General features: G+C 38.5%; 3 protein-coding genes across 3 annotated transcripts; 2 read left to right on the top strand and 1 right to left on the bottom strand.

Annotated features, from left to right (window-relative positions):
- Positions 1-1,622: 1,622 nt before the first annotated feature.
- On the top strand, positions 1,623-3,776 carry MELLADRAFT_68779 (uncharacterized protein; the record flags this gene model as incomplete). Its single annotated transcript, XM_007417493.1, has 2 exons — positions 1,623-1,881; positions 2,119-3,776. 2 exons carry the CDS (start codon positions 1,623-1,625, stop codon positions 3,774-3,776), a joined length of 1,917 nt encoding a protein of 638 aa, XP_007417555.1.
- Positions 3,777-5,162: 1,386 nt separating this feature from the next.
- MELLADRAFT_68778 (uncharacterized protein) lies at positions 5,163-5,864 on the top strand (the record flags this gene model as incomplete). The annotated part of the gene is made up of 4 exons (XM_007417492.1): positions 5,163-5,386; positions 5,489-5,546; positions 5,614-5,657; positions 5,759-5,864. 4 exons carry the CDS (start codon positions 5,163-5,165, stop codon positions 5,862-5,864), a joined length of 432 nt encoding a protein of 143 aa, XP_007417554.1.
- A 4,848-nt stretch (positions 5,865-10,712) lies between these two features.
- Positions 10,713-13,341, bottom strand: MELLADRAFT_112925 (uncharacterized protein; the record flags this gene model as incomplete). The annotated part of the gene is made up of 7 exons (XM_007417526.1): positions 10,713-11,399; positions 11,469-11,621; positions 11,687-11,995; positions 12,050-12,295; positions 12,372-12,503; positions 12,959-13,038; positions 13,092-13,341. The coding sequence occupies 7 exons, from the start codon at positions 13,339-13,341 to the stop codon at positions 10,713-10,715; spliced, it is 1,857 nt and encodes a 618-aa protein (XP_007417588.1).
- Between the last annotated feature and the right edge of the window lie 1,330 nt (positions 13,342-14,671).

The raw sequence follows: 14,671 nt of genomic DNA, 5'->3' as shown, positions 1-14,671 counted from the left end.
ACACTTCTGCCTGCAAAGGTCTTGGGGTCTGGAATTGTTGAGGTTTTTGTTTAGCAAAGACCAGTTTCAAGCACTTGGTTTTTAGTGAGTTTGGTCTTCTTTATGAGCCAGTATCATCACTGGACTTTTTAGATTCGTGTGGTCAAACTTGAGATTTTGTGGTAAGATTTGTATCATTCTGGGTCACTAGAGTGACTCGTAACGTACGCTAGGTGCTTAACTGGGGGCTAGGTTCGAAAACGGACCCCTCGAAAACTAGATGCTGGCCCCAACATGGTTTTTGGAAAGAAAATGGAACACATTCTTGACTTTACCCACTGTATACAACATACGGACTTCCGATTGCAAAAGCTTGTAAAACTTATTGTACCTCAATATCGAAAGGGATTAAAGGAGATATTAGATATGAAGATCAAGGGGAGATTTTTGGTCTGGATTAGGAGAGGTTTAAGGGAGTGGAGGTAGGGTATTAAGAAAGTTTGAAAAGTTAAATAAGAAATTATAAGAAGATATACATGTAAAATCGATGTTGGGATTCATAGGTGTAGTTAATTAAAGAAAAGATGCGAATTGAAGAAAGTTGGTAAGACTCCTTTTTACCTTTTTACCTTTTTAATTTTAATTTTCTAGTTCGGTAAATGGGTATTTTTGAAGATTTTCTTCAAACAAATAAGCAAGAGATGGAGAGATTCTTAGAAGTTTCTCCTATGATATGATATGATACTTCCGAATTGGATGATGAGTGTCTTTTTAATAAGCTTTTGGAATGGAGAATTAGGTGAGTAATGCTGTACATTCCGTTTCTCTTTGAGGGATTTGTTTCCTTGGTGTTTGGTTTTTGATTTTCGATTAACTTTCCTTGTTTATCCATGGGTTGGTTTTGATTCCTGGTGGTTTTTGGCTGTGGGTTTTATTTGACGGAAAGTTGCTTAAGATCATCATTGAGCCGTTATGGATGTACAATTATCCGAAGTTCAAGTCTTGGTAAGTTGTTTGAAGGTGGGGTGAGAGATTGGTACATATTGGTTTGATGAGACTTGCAATTTGGTGAGTCGTGAGTCGTGTTTGGATTATGAATGGTACGATTGGATTGGATTGGAATGGTCTCTTTGATTCTTTGATTCTTTCTTTTATTTGATTTTGTATGATGAGCTTACTCTTAGATATCTAATAGCTATAGAAGATATTGTAATCTTGGATTATTGAACCAATCTAAACTCATCCTTTACATAATCCCTCCTCTTTCTTTCTCTCTTTCTCTTTCTCTTTCTCTTTCTCTCTCTCTCTATTCTACATATGTATCTGATTCCTTTCTGGTGTCATCTCATCTTTATTCTTCGATGGGTTATCTTGAATGTTTTTGGTTTTTACTTATTCCGTTTTCCATTTGATTTGATTTGATTTGACTTTGATTCTTTACCCCAAGCGCTACCGGTTCGGTTTCTTTCTTGACCGTTCCTAGTGGTGTTCCTTTAAATATCATTATTATTGATTCCTTATCATTTGGATTGATTTGATTGAATTGAATTGGTTATCATTTATTTTGAGAATCTTCAAATTCTCATCATAAAGCATTGGTGGTAAACTATCATCAGATTCTGGTTTCATCCTCTTCATCAAGAATGTCTTTCAATGATCCGGCTGCTCAACGTCCTATCATCAATCATCAAGATACTGACTTAAACACTTCTGACATCGATTATTCTATCAATCAATCAACTTCAACCTCAAATCCATCCACTTTTCATCATCATCAACTTGATCAAACTCAACAACAACAACCACTTCATCTGAATCATTCAATCGATACATCTGATCCAGGCTTTCAGGTTCCTAGTACTGAAGGTCTTGGATTATTACCTCCACCAGTTGCATATAAAGGTACGTTGATCTTTCGGTTTTGTTTTATTTACTTTTGAAAAGAAAACAACCATCAAGGTTTTCATTCCAAACTTGAAGGATTCTCGGGTACCGCACATACGCGAGTCAAGAATCCAATGAAATCACTGGATCCACAGATGATAGTGATGTTTTGTTTTTGAAAAAGAAGAAGTGTGCTGAATGGATGTTATACACTTTGATTGGTTTTGTTATTAGACTTTCAGTACTCATTCCCAGGTTTCAGTAATCCCGATTTGATTGGTTCATGTTCAAATCGATTTCAACCACCGATTCGATCGACGGAATCTTCTGATCTCACTCAATCTCTTGAACTTCTTCTGCCCATCCCATCTGACCTTTCACAGACCTGTTTCCTCAATTCCAATTACCACCACCAACCTTGGACTCGGATCGACAGTGACCCATGTGTCATGCGCACTGCCACCGATCTCTTACCAGCCCCAACGTCCTCTGTTACTGAATCTGATCAGTTGGCATTTAATCAATTAGTTCATAACCCTTCAATTTCCAATTCATCTGCTCCTAGTTCTACTACTTTTCCTTACTATGATCCTGGTCTTCCATCATCTCATTCAAGCTCTTCGCTACCTTCAATCTCAATGTCAACTTATCCATCACCTCATCATTCCAATGAACATCAACCTGGCAACGAGATGGCTTATTATCCCAATCCTTCTTCAAAGTTAATCACCCCACCACCTCTCTTTGATCAATCAGAACAAGATTTGTTTTCATCCTTTTTAAATATCTTTGGAGATTTTAATGGTGAATGGGATTTCGAGCCACAAGGTATGCCAGAAGGTATGCCAGTCTTGGGAGAACTTAAAAGACGTTTAGAAGCTGAACATCATGATGAGATTCGAATTGAAGGAGAAGGAGGAAAAGATTGGATCGGAACGGAAGAAATGGAACGAGAAGTTAACAATCGATTGAAGATATCGGAATCTGATTCGTTCAATTCGGTTTCTTCAAGACCTCCGACTAGACTTTCATCACATTCTCCTTCTCGTACACGTCAATCTGGAGTACCTCCTTCACTTCTTTCACGTCCTTCGACTTCTTCTCTTATCGATCTTCCATCAGAGAATGAAGAGATGGGAAGAAAGAAGGCTAAGTTAAAGGAAACTACTCAGTTTATACAACCTATGGTCAACAGTAGTTCGGGTCATGAACTTCCGATTGGTCTTCCTGGTGCTTTTGGTGATGAAGATGATATTGAAATGACTCAATTAAGAGAAGAACCAGTGATGAGTGGATCAAATGATTGGGAACTCACTCGTCATTCGATACCAACCCGATTCAATGATTCCAACTTTCCTCAACCTCATCAATTCCAACACCGTCTTCCGTCTCAAGTTTCATCACTCCCCTTACCATTCAGTGGGATCATTCCGAACCCACCAACCTCATCATCTAATACAACTATGAACATCACATCACATTCGAACAATCCAAACGAATCAAATAAAAAAACGGCAATCAAAGAGAATGAAAGAAACGAAGACACATCATCCAAAGGTATCCCTAACAAAACCACACATATTGTATCAGAACAAAAACGAAGAAACGCAATCCAAGGAGGATTTGGAAGTTTAGTAGAAATCTTAAGATTAGGAGAACTTCAATCAGGTATTACGATTGGGATTATAGAGAAATCGAATGGGAATGAGAAATCCAATGGAACTTCGAATGTTAAAGTTAAATCGGGTAGAGGTAGAGGTAGAAGAGGTGAGATTGAAACGGGAGCTAGTAAGTCGGTCGTTATTGAAAGAGCTGTTGAGTATGTTAAATGGATGAGGTTTGGTAATCAAGCTTTATTGAAAGAAGTGGAAAGATTAGAAAGTATCATCCGATCTGATGGCTTAGAAATTTGAGGAAATTCGGTTTGGTCATCGGGGGATATCAAGGGTGTTTTTGTGGTGTTTTTTTGGGGGTTTGGACAATTGGGTTGTTTTTGTTTTTTTTGCATGTCATTGATGGGTATCTCTTTTTTTGATTTGGTTAACATTTTGGGTTTCTTTTTTGAATTTTTGAAACATGGTTGATTTTCTTTTTGTTATGCCTTTGATCATTTTTTTAACAAGTTTTGGGTATTGATGATTTTTAATTATTTTTTTCTGTATCTCTTTTTGGTGTCTTTTGTAGTTTTATGATTATATATTCTATTATACGATTATGTGTTGGACTTATGTAGAAGAAAAAATAAAAACATCAATAATTGAGTGATTAGGTTTTTTTGGGGCGGGTTTGAGTTTGGAAAAAGTTGGATGTGGGGTTTTGGGTTGGTTTATGGGTGCTGGTTGTGTCTTTGGGTTGAGAATTTTTCTTCATGAGTTGGTTGAAAAGTTTGTAGTGTTGTGGTTGTTGGTTTGGTTTGTTTGCATTTTTGTTTGATGATCTTGTATTGTGATGAGGTCAAAGATAATTTTTTTGTGGTTATTTTGTGATGCAGTGAGGTTTACAAGTTTGTACAGCTGCTTCAAAAATAAAAGTGGCTGTCTTTGTTTTTTATTTTATTTTTTTCATATCCGCGATTAATCTATTTTACTCGATTGAGTTATTTATCTGGATTGGGAGCAGAAGAGGTCCAGGCTGCTCAAACGTCGGCATCAAGATCTGTGTACAGTCCTCTGGATTTGACCTTTCCTGCAAGATTAATAACCGCGGATATGAAAAGAAAAAAAATTGAAAACAACAACAGCCACTTTTATTTTAGAAACAGCTGTATAACTTTGATCAATAAACAATTTGTATTATGAATTAAGCATTTGATATGGTCCCAAAGTTCACACCTGTTCACACAACTTCTGTTGGCGTTGCCTTGGGAATTTGGACATAAGTATATTCCTCATACAGTCTGACCTGCGCAACTGCATAACCCATGATAATGCATAGAAAAAATCCTAAATTCTCATACTTTTTACTGCCAAATTTGACAATGGAATTGCATAACCCGTCAAATTGCATAGCAAAAGCCTTCCACCCAAGTTATGCATTTGCGCAGGTTAGACTGTACATTGCTGCTTGCAACTCAATCAAGTTCCTGGCGATGTTGCGCGAGGAAATGATATTCACATTGACATGTTCGACAGCTGGCTGAAATTGCTATTTATGTACCCTTCAGTCAGTAATAAGTATATAATCAGGATATTTCTTCAAGTCCCTGATCCTTTCTTCAAACACCAATTCCTCATCTTTCAAATCCTTCTTACTTTTTTAATTACAATTGTTTTTGTATACTCATTCCAGCTCTTGTGATCATGAGATCATTGTTTCTTCTTGGATTCCTCTTACAAGCGTTAGGTGTGGGTGTGATGGGTCATCCCAAATCCGTCAATCAACTCAAAGGATGTGACTTGACTGGCTTTGAATCAAACTGCCTGAAGAACCTTTCCAAGCGCAAGTTATCGATGACCCACAACTCCGGATATTGTCCTGAGGCAGGTCCCAACAGCACCAGATTTGATTTGAAAGATTACAACAAGTTAGTCACTATACTATCAACTGCTTTTGATTTTAAAAGATATCCTCTTTGCTTTATCCATCTTACCGATTGACTCATATCCTTTGTTGAAACCTTGATTAGATGTATGACTGCTTTGATCTCACGCCATGCCACATGTGCTTACTTCAAGGATATAGTTGTGAGTAGGGTGTTTGATGAGCAAACCGCAAGACTAGGTCACTGGCTGATTGACTCATCTCGTACAGATGTTTGTTGAAACAGAGTCCGGTGAAAAGGCCGTGTTTGAGGAGTGAGTCTCTATGTGACAAACCGAACTTGATTTACCTAGAGTTCAATATGAAAAATGTTGATATACATTTGTTCTGTCAGCACCTCACCCAGTATTTTCAGACACATAATGGATGTCATGCTCAATGATCAAAGTTTGGTTGATAATCCACTTCAGCTTTTAAGTCATATGTCTCTCTCCTACAAATCAGAATTGAAGCCTAATTAACTTTAAAATCACTACCGATTGACAGAGGAGCAACTTACCAGACCCACCATCTGTGGATCTTGGTAAATCAATCCAGGTACTGTTTTATAATAATGATTCCCCCAGCAAGCAAGTTCTCACCTGTACCCCCGACGTGGATGATTGGGTGCGCAATAAATGGTACTCTCTACAGGGTAAAGCTTAATCTCAACAACTGTGTCCTAGCATCTTGTTTTGTTTCATTCAAGTCAAATTCATAAGCATACAATTGATGATCAAAGACCTGTATGTCACAGGGAACTCTTTATGATTTGGGTGAGGTGTCAGCATTCAATAAACAAAAAGATGGAGAGAACAATTGATCATTTGAAAAAAAGTCAAGAACACTGTAGTGAGAAGATTTACCGTTGTTCTTGTAGATCTAGTTCTGCAGGTGATGAACACAGTGCCCGTAGAGAAGGCCCCCGACGTTGGGGGCCCTTCAATGCTCACATTTTGCTTGCATTTGTCTTGCATTTGACAGACAAAGGGAGATGACTTATGAGTTTTTGTAAGACTGAACCTCATTGGTCTGAGTCCAGGCTCAGGCAGATGAGAGCCAGCTGAACTGAACCCTCAGTCTTCCTGACTGAATGCTCCGTAATACATGAAAGGGCTGCAGTATCCCCAACTGAACTTGTTTGTGACCATTTGTAAGGGCCGTGTGGTCCAAAGGCATTCTTTGGATGTCAAAGCAGACATATGGCCCCTCTCAAAGGTAGGAAGCCATATCCCCCCTTCTGCGAGACGAGCGCGAGACGTGGGGTGAGTCGTACAGCTTTGGTTTAATTTTTTTTCCAGTGGCGCTTTTTTTTGCTCAAGATCGCTTTTCGTCTGAGAAGTTTTCTAAGAAAGGTATCTGTATTGATACAAGTATCAGATACGTTATGTGAGAGTAGTGAGAGTCAAATGAAACAGTCACAGTGCGGTTGTCTTTGTTGAGCTCCTGTGGTGCCGATACATAGGACTTCATAAAACAGGATATATACACTTTGATTTATAATTGGTTTGATTAGATGACTGATTCAATGTCGTGGTTTCTTTTGGATCAGGAGTTGATAAAGCTCTCAATTCTTTTAATCGAAAGCATTCGATTCAATTAGATAATCGATGCTTAGATAATCACATGTATTATCTAATTAATTTGATTGGATAATAAAGAAGGGAACATGATCATTGATTTGATTTTGTTCTTTTCATTTTGATCCAGAAGAAAAGAAAACTTTCAATTCTTTATATTGAAAGCAAGAACACATTTCATTCTACATGAGAAGCTGCAATCGAAAGCAAAAAAAGTACTTAATTACTCACTTTTGATTGTGCACGTTTCTTTTGATTCGAAAAGTGTATACTTGTGATTGCTTTGGAGGCTTTTGAAGGAATACCTGCATTTCGACGGTTTGGATCCTTTTGCTTATGAGAGCTTTCATTATGCAAATCATTTCCTTTCGTGATTCAATGCTTATGCTAGGTGTTGCTCAATGACCTTGTCTTGCTTTTAATTGTCTTGCTTTTAATTGTCTTGCTTTTAATTGCTTTTAAGTCTTTCGATTAAAAGCAAAAATTAATTTTATAAGTCAATTTGATACCATCCCAAAGATATATAAAGACCATTGAAGTGCGGATTTTTTGATTCACCATATCACAAGCCTATCATCAGAATACGCTAACTCTGAGTTTGTTGGACGGCAGTGAGCCAAAAACAATGAACTGGACTTGAGATAAGGCTTTTGATTTTGATCAGATATGCTGTTCCGGGTTTGTTGGAAGGCAGTGAGCCAATAGCAATGAACCCTCAACAAGCTCATCGAATATCTCAATTAATTGGGCACATTGATTGAAAAGTCTCAGTATTAAATTGTATGATTTAAATCATAATGCTCAATGCTCGGATTTGGTATTTGGGATGTTTTAAGTAATGCTTCAATCTGCTTCAATAGTGGAAAGTGTGCACAAAACTTGTAAGAAGTGGGAATCCAGCAGACCGGATTCATCGATATGAAACTTTTTCTATCCAGGACATCGGATTATAAATCCAATCAATCAATAGAAGTTGTGCAAGAGACCTTTATGATTAAATAGTCTCGTGGGCTTCTTTTTGTTTGTTCTGTTCGAGAGATCATTGTTACTGGTCTGATCTTTTCCGTCCCCGATTCCGCAATGTTTTTCAGGGACTTTGTTCGAAAGCTGAAGACTGTTCCCGAGGTATACAACAACCTTCAAATTGAAGATCTTGTACGCTTTTGTCAATTTGGAGGTGATTTGCTCCTGCGTGCTGGTCGTGGTTTATATTTATCAGAAACTCGTTCACATATGGAATACCTCTTTGAAGCACTCGAATACCAAATCCCACGTGCAGCTCTCTCTCACTTATGGTTACATGCATTCCCTTTCCTTGAAAGATGTCTAGTCCTTCCTTTCAAAGTGGTCAAGAGGGTTGGTTTGCAGTTTACTCGTCAGATTCCGACTCGATTTCTCTATCCACCGGTCAAGCATTGCCCGTTCTGTGATCCAAATCACCTTCGGGATCTTCCAGTCAAGACAAAGGATATCATAAATGGCTATCTGTATGGTCTCGATGGAATACAATCAATAAGGATTGTCTCGCTATATTGTGAAGGTAATTGGTAATTTCTTTTGTGTCTGTGGGATTTCAAAAAACTGACGAGGATGCTGGATAGATTGCTGCACTGCATTTAGACCAACATACTATTCCCACCAGGGTACTAGATATTTTTATACCAAAGCTCAGGGACGAGATCTGGAAGTTATTCAAGTACATCAACACTACTTTATGAAGAAGGACCTGGCCGAGCATTTTTCCTTTATGCAGATGTTGGCTCAGTAAGTTTTTGATGTTTTTTTTCATTGTGAAAGAACTTGATCTGATCCAATCAACCCATAGTGTCTCAATATTCAATCTTGTAAACTTGTATAACAATCAGCACAAAAGCGATGAATCCCTAAAGTTCAAAGAAGAACAATCTTTTGGAGCGTCAATGTCACCGGAAGTCTGTCGTGATGGTCTTGAAATTCACCGTCTATTGTATCACTTTGACCTCCGAAATGCTGTTCTTACCGTTCCAACTGCTGGTATAGACTCTCAGAGATATTTGAAAGCAATGAAGGAACAAATTGATTATTGGTCAAGATCTGGTACTGAGTATAAAGATCACGCATGTGGCAAATGCCTATATGTTTCTGATGAAAATAAAGGTAGGGAATTTCTTGTGTTATTCCTTTTCATGATTGTTCTGACATAATAATCCTTTCCCTTCTGATTAATCTAGCAATCCGTGCTTGTGTCACTGATGGTGTCACTATTGGCCATTGGTGCTGCAGTGCTTCAAGTGAACAATTGAAGAAGATAGCTGAATTATCAAACTCTCCAATTCCCGATGGCCCTTGTCTCAATGTCTTAACAAGCATACATGATAGATTGTGTAAAGATCATCAGTGTCTCTTGAAAGATGAATGTGTAGTTCAGCCATGTACAAGGACACGTCAACCTGAGCATGACACCTGCAATGATCCTGAACATTTTGCTATTTCAAAACAGTTCCACGACCGCAAGCTTCAAAACTTCACAATGACATCAAAATTATCTCGTCCTGGAGCTAGATTACCAACAGATCCATCAGTCCATCAAAATTGTTGGACAGCAGAATTGGATGAATCAACACTTGTTGACGTTGATGAGGCCGATCGTAAACATGAAGCAGAAAGATATGGTGGACAAGATATGGACGACAACCTTTCTCAAAACACTGACAATCAGACAAATAAAAAAAAACATGGCCGTAAACCCTGTATGTCACGCTGTCGTACTCACAATGACCAGCTGATTGTCAGTACTTGTGGGATCATTTTGGCACGGCGTACTTTTTACCGAGCAGAAGCCCCCAGCGCTGTTAAGGTCAGTCAGGATGAAATTCATTTCATAATTAGATTAAATTAATTCCAACTGACATTCATATATTTTATATATGTGGTAGCAATTCATATTGGACTCTTTCCCAGCAAGTATCCCCAACCTAATATTCTACGATAACGCGTGCAATTTGGTTCAGCACATCTGGAGCAATCCTGAGGATGCTAAAGCTTTCAAGGATGTTGTCATTCCAGTTGATGTCTTTCACATGTGTTCACATAAAGAATCCGATCGATTCTGCCAAGAATTTACTGATCCAAACAAGATACCTGACCTGAAAAAGGGTGGCAAGTGGTTATTCAACTCTTCAGCTGCCGAACTGACAAACATCTGGTACGGTGGATTTGCATCCATTTGCAGAGGTATGCATGCTATCCGCTACAACTTCTTTCTAGAAGAGATGGTCAGATTACGAAATGGATGGTTAGAGAAAAAGCTGAAGATGAGAACTGATGTGGATTTCATAACAAAAGGTTGGATCTTTTAGTTGATTTTAGTTATTGTATGGATCAACATGCAATCAATCAAGCACCTTAAAACATTTCTTTAATCCTTATTACTGTGATAAGATTTGTAATGCCTAAAGGCAAACTGAAAAAATGATAAGATTATTTGATGAATAATTCACTCAAACAATTGTCAGATTAATCCATGATAGGCTCAATCAATTGATGGGTATAACAATCAATCATGAGATCATGGTTCAATACATATGATAATAATGATCGATTCAAAAAAACTGTGAGTCAATTTGTTCAACTTTGGGTGAGTTGAGTAATATGTAGGTCAAACCCAGGCTCGACTTTATTAATAGCAATGAAAAGTAATTTTGATTTCAAATGAGTATCAAACAGATACGGTCGATCTGGGGTATAAACAATTCTAAGTCAAACATCTTATTAATCTATCACCACTGCTACACAAGGACCTCCCCGACCAGAGGTGATCTGACGAAAGGATTCTCGAAAAACAACTGTAGCTTCCTTGACTGTGGCCTCCGGCCTACTCGCCATCCAGTCAATAAGCTCAGATCTCTTCTTCAAAACCCAGGTACGATATTTATAAGGTGTTTTGAAACCTGCATCAGGATGGTATCGGTCGCCAAATATTTCGTACCAAGTCTTCTTTGTAACACCTGTAGTAACAGAGCCTTTGGGTGCTTTATCACACCAAATTATGAGCTCCGATAACTTGCAAGTCTTGCCAGGCCAAGATTGAGTGCTCAGACAAGCCTTCTTTTGAAATGGGACCTTTTCATTTCGATCGGTTAGCTTTCTTTTACTGTGGCCTTCAGGTAACATCACTTCAATATCCGAACTGTCTGAATTATCACTTGAGATGATATTTGTTTTCTTTCCATGACCCCATATGCCCAATGGTCCATCCATTGAAAGATAAGAGTTGAGATCTAATGAGGAATCTTGAGTGCTTGAGGTCGGATTCAATGAGTTCGAAGGGTTGATAGTTACCTTTTCGATTTCTTCAGCAAGTCCAATACAATCGCTTTGACATAATCCAGCTGCTTTAATGAATATAACAGCAGTCGAAAGGCTGTATGTGTAGCTTAAAGTCGCATCACTCAAGATCTAAGAGTCAAATGCATATGTACAATCAGCATGAGATTGATGATTGTCCGATTGCAAAAATTGACGCACCCATTTCTTAGAGGCAGCTTGATATATCTCTAATCGAGTGTCCCATTGGTCCTTCAGCTCGGCAAACGATAAGTCACGTAACGGTTTACTTTCAATCAGCGCAAATCGAGGGAAGTCAGTTGCCTGCGCCCCAATTAAGGTTCCCTCACCTGCCTATTTATTGAAATACACAAAAGGTTCAGCTTCAGCAATTCATTCTCAAAAAGGTAAAGACACACCTTGAGCCACACTTGAAGTTCCAAGTCCCTGGTACGCATCCCATCTTTTTCATTTTGAGTACGTCGTCTTTCATTGTTGTAGTGAGTAAGGGCATCCTGAGATAGATCTTTGAGAACCGCTCTATCGGCTTGAGCAGATTGAGTAGGACGGTTGACTGTTCGACGTATAGGCAATGGAGCCAAAATCCGAGTTGGAGCGGTGTTGAACACTGAGGATGGAGTTGGTTTCGAAAGCGTGGATAGCTCAAGAGTGCCAGCATTGCGATCACGGTGATGTGAACAAACTTTCTTGGCCATATGACGACAGCACTATTAATAGTGCGATGTCAGTTAAAGCTTCAAAAATTACAGTCGTATACTTACTTGTTGACATAGCTGATTTGGACATCGTTTCAGGCAACTTCCACGATGGCCAGATGCATGAAGACCATTCACCCCTTGGCATCTACCCGAGTTGGCGCCATTGTTGTCATCGGGCCCTTCAGAGCTGGGCAGGTTGAAGGTAGAGCCTGAGTCATTCGCCCCTTTGTTGAAAAGTTCCACTTCATTAATGACATCCTGTAAGTAAGGGGTTTGGAAAAAGTGGCTTGCATCTTTGATTGTTGAGCACTAAAATCCCCCATCGATAAATGTGTCAAATAATTTTCACAAGAACAACTGAAGTAGTGATAATCAATCCACGCACCCTTAAACCAATAAGATCAGGATTTTGATTGTAACGGTTGGCCTTGACATATTCCAGTGGATGTTTCTCATTGTAAGGACATTTCGGACAACCAAATCCAGTCTGGATTCCAACGCTGGGATGAGGTAGTTGCTTGCGGAGGATAGGGTATTTTTTTGTTAAATACCACATCTCGTGAAGCTTGTGAGAAGATGGGTTGGAAAGGTTTGATGAGGCCGTGATGAGGATGGTGTTTCTCAAATTTGTTTATAAATTTCAAGGGGGTGACTGCTCTTTTATGTTGTCTGACCCTCAGCCACTTCAAACTACGTACAGATTTCTACTGAACAAGACCTGTACCGCGCTGTACACCAAAAATAACCAAAAGGAGAGTCGTCTTGCGAGACGTCTCTTGTCTCGCAGAGGGGGGGATACGGCTACGCTCCTTATACTTGAACCGATATAAGCGATATCATATCGGTTATGACCGGTATCGCGTTGCCAATACCCGACATGGCTTAATGGAGAAATCCGATATTTCATGTCGGATTGGCGATACGATACCAATACGACACCGACTTTCGTGTCGTATTGGTTCTGGCGTTGACCTCATCCTCTTCATCTTTCAACACGACAACTTCTTCGAATTCGAAACCTTCAAAATCTAGCTCAAAGAATCTCAAAGATACTAAAGGACAACTTCATTGGTCTGAAATCTTGGATAATTTGATTCATCTTCACCTTCTTGGATGTTACCACCAGTTTGATTTTGTTCTCCGTTTGTATCCTTGTTGTTAACGTTACTTCCTTCGACTGTCTTATCTTCGTCTCCTTTCTTACTTTGATCTTCTTCTTGTTGATTTTTCTTTCCTTTTCCTCTAGTCCTTCGTTGTTGGATGATCTCGTTTGTGTTTGATGAGTTGCCTGAGGTCCCATCTCTGGGTTGAACATTTAAATCATCCATGTTGTCTGCGAAGGTTTGGTTTGACATGATAAGAGAGTGGCTGGTAATTTATCTTAGAGATTGTTCTTCTTTTTAAAACTAATTGTATCTATTTAGTTTTTACTGAGATTTGTTGCAAAAGAAATTATTTGAAATGAAGAAGAAGAAAAAGATTACTAAGATTATTACCTTTTACTTTTTGCTACGAAAAAGAGGAAAGGATGGATGAGGTGATTTTTGGATAATATTTGTAAGAAAGTGAAGAAGTAAAGAAGATGACTATATTCTTCACTTTTGAAAAAGCGTTGGGGGTTGGTATGCATTACACTTTTTCCTGCCCGGTACCGAGAGTTTCTCTGTACCGGGCTCTTACATATCTTATCCTCATCTGTCTGACTTTACATGGAATTATACAGGTACTGTCGTGCCTTTGGGCACCTGTAACATTCAAAAAAACTCAAACACATAACTGGTTTCATAGCTTATGTATTGCTTGTCGAAGAGCGCGGTGGATTTAGGTGCCCAACAATCAAAAGAAGGCCTTTTGCAACAACGAAAACAAAAATAAATCTCATTGACATGAAGAAGTCAAAAGAAATTGAGAAGCTCTTCAAACATGTATCTTGATATTGTATTGATTTTGACAAAATGGGCACATCCAAATTCATTTCAAATGCTTGCTCCAAACATTCTACATGAATCCAAAAGAGCCTTTGATCCAGAGTATCAAACTTCTTTCAATGATGGTATTGATGATGACCAGGAACATACAATTCACTCAGCAATACACTCAGCCATCTCTTGTGTTTGCTTTCTCTTGGTCTTTAGAGACAGATTAGGTAAACATGCATTTTTCTTTACCAAGCATAATAATATTGAACTTAAAATGTGGGAATTAAGTTAAAGCCCTACTGCATAGTATGTGCTCTCTATCTTATGTTTTCCTCTTTGATCCTTTGCAAGGCCTTGATCTAAAATCAAAATTATAAGTGAATTAGTCATTTTCACATATTACAACCCAAAATTAACAACCTCTCCTAATGGATGTAAAAAGAAACTTCTTCTAGAATTTCCACATCTCAGAAAACTAGATTAAACAAACTACATACTTTCACCCTGATTTTCCTCATCGTCCACTCCACTCAATGATCAGTTTCAGACTCATTTCACAATCTTCCATAGATCACCCATCGGAATCACCGTTCCTTCACGTTGCATCATTTCTAATAAGCTTGATAGCTCATCTCTTGTTGTACCTTTGAATGTAGGCATGACAGTATTAAGGGTGACGAAGATCCTCTCAAGTGGCAAACCGCCTAAATTCGTTAACTGAAGTTAAACAAGTTCAAAAGACATCAGAATGGATACCAATGAAATG

Source organism: Melampsora larici-populina, assembly GCF_000204055.1.
Source record: "Melampsora larici-populina 98AG31 unplaced genomic scaffold MELLAscaffold_74, whole genome shotgun sequence".
Classification (NCBI taxonomy): domain Eukaryota; kingdom Fungi; phylum Basidiomycota; class Pucciniomycetes; order Pucciniales; family Melampsoraceae; genus Melampsora; species Melampsora laricis-populina.
The sequence above is the reverse complement of the archived record's forward strand: the minus strand, read 5'-3'. Positions and strand labels throughout refer to the sequence as shown.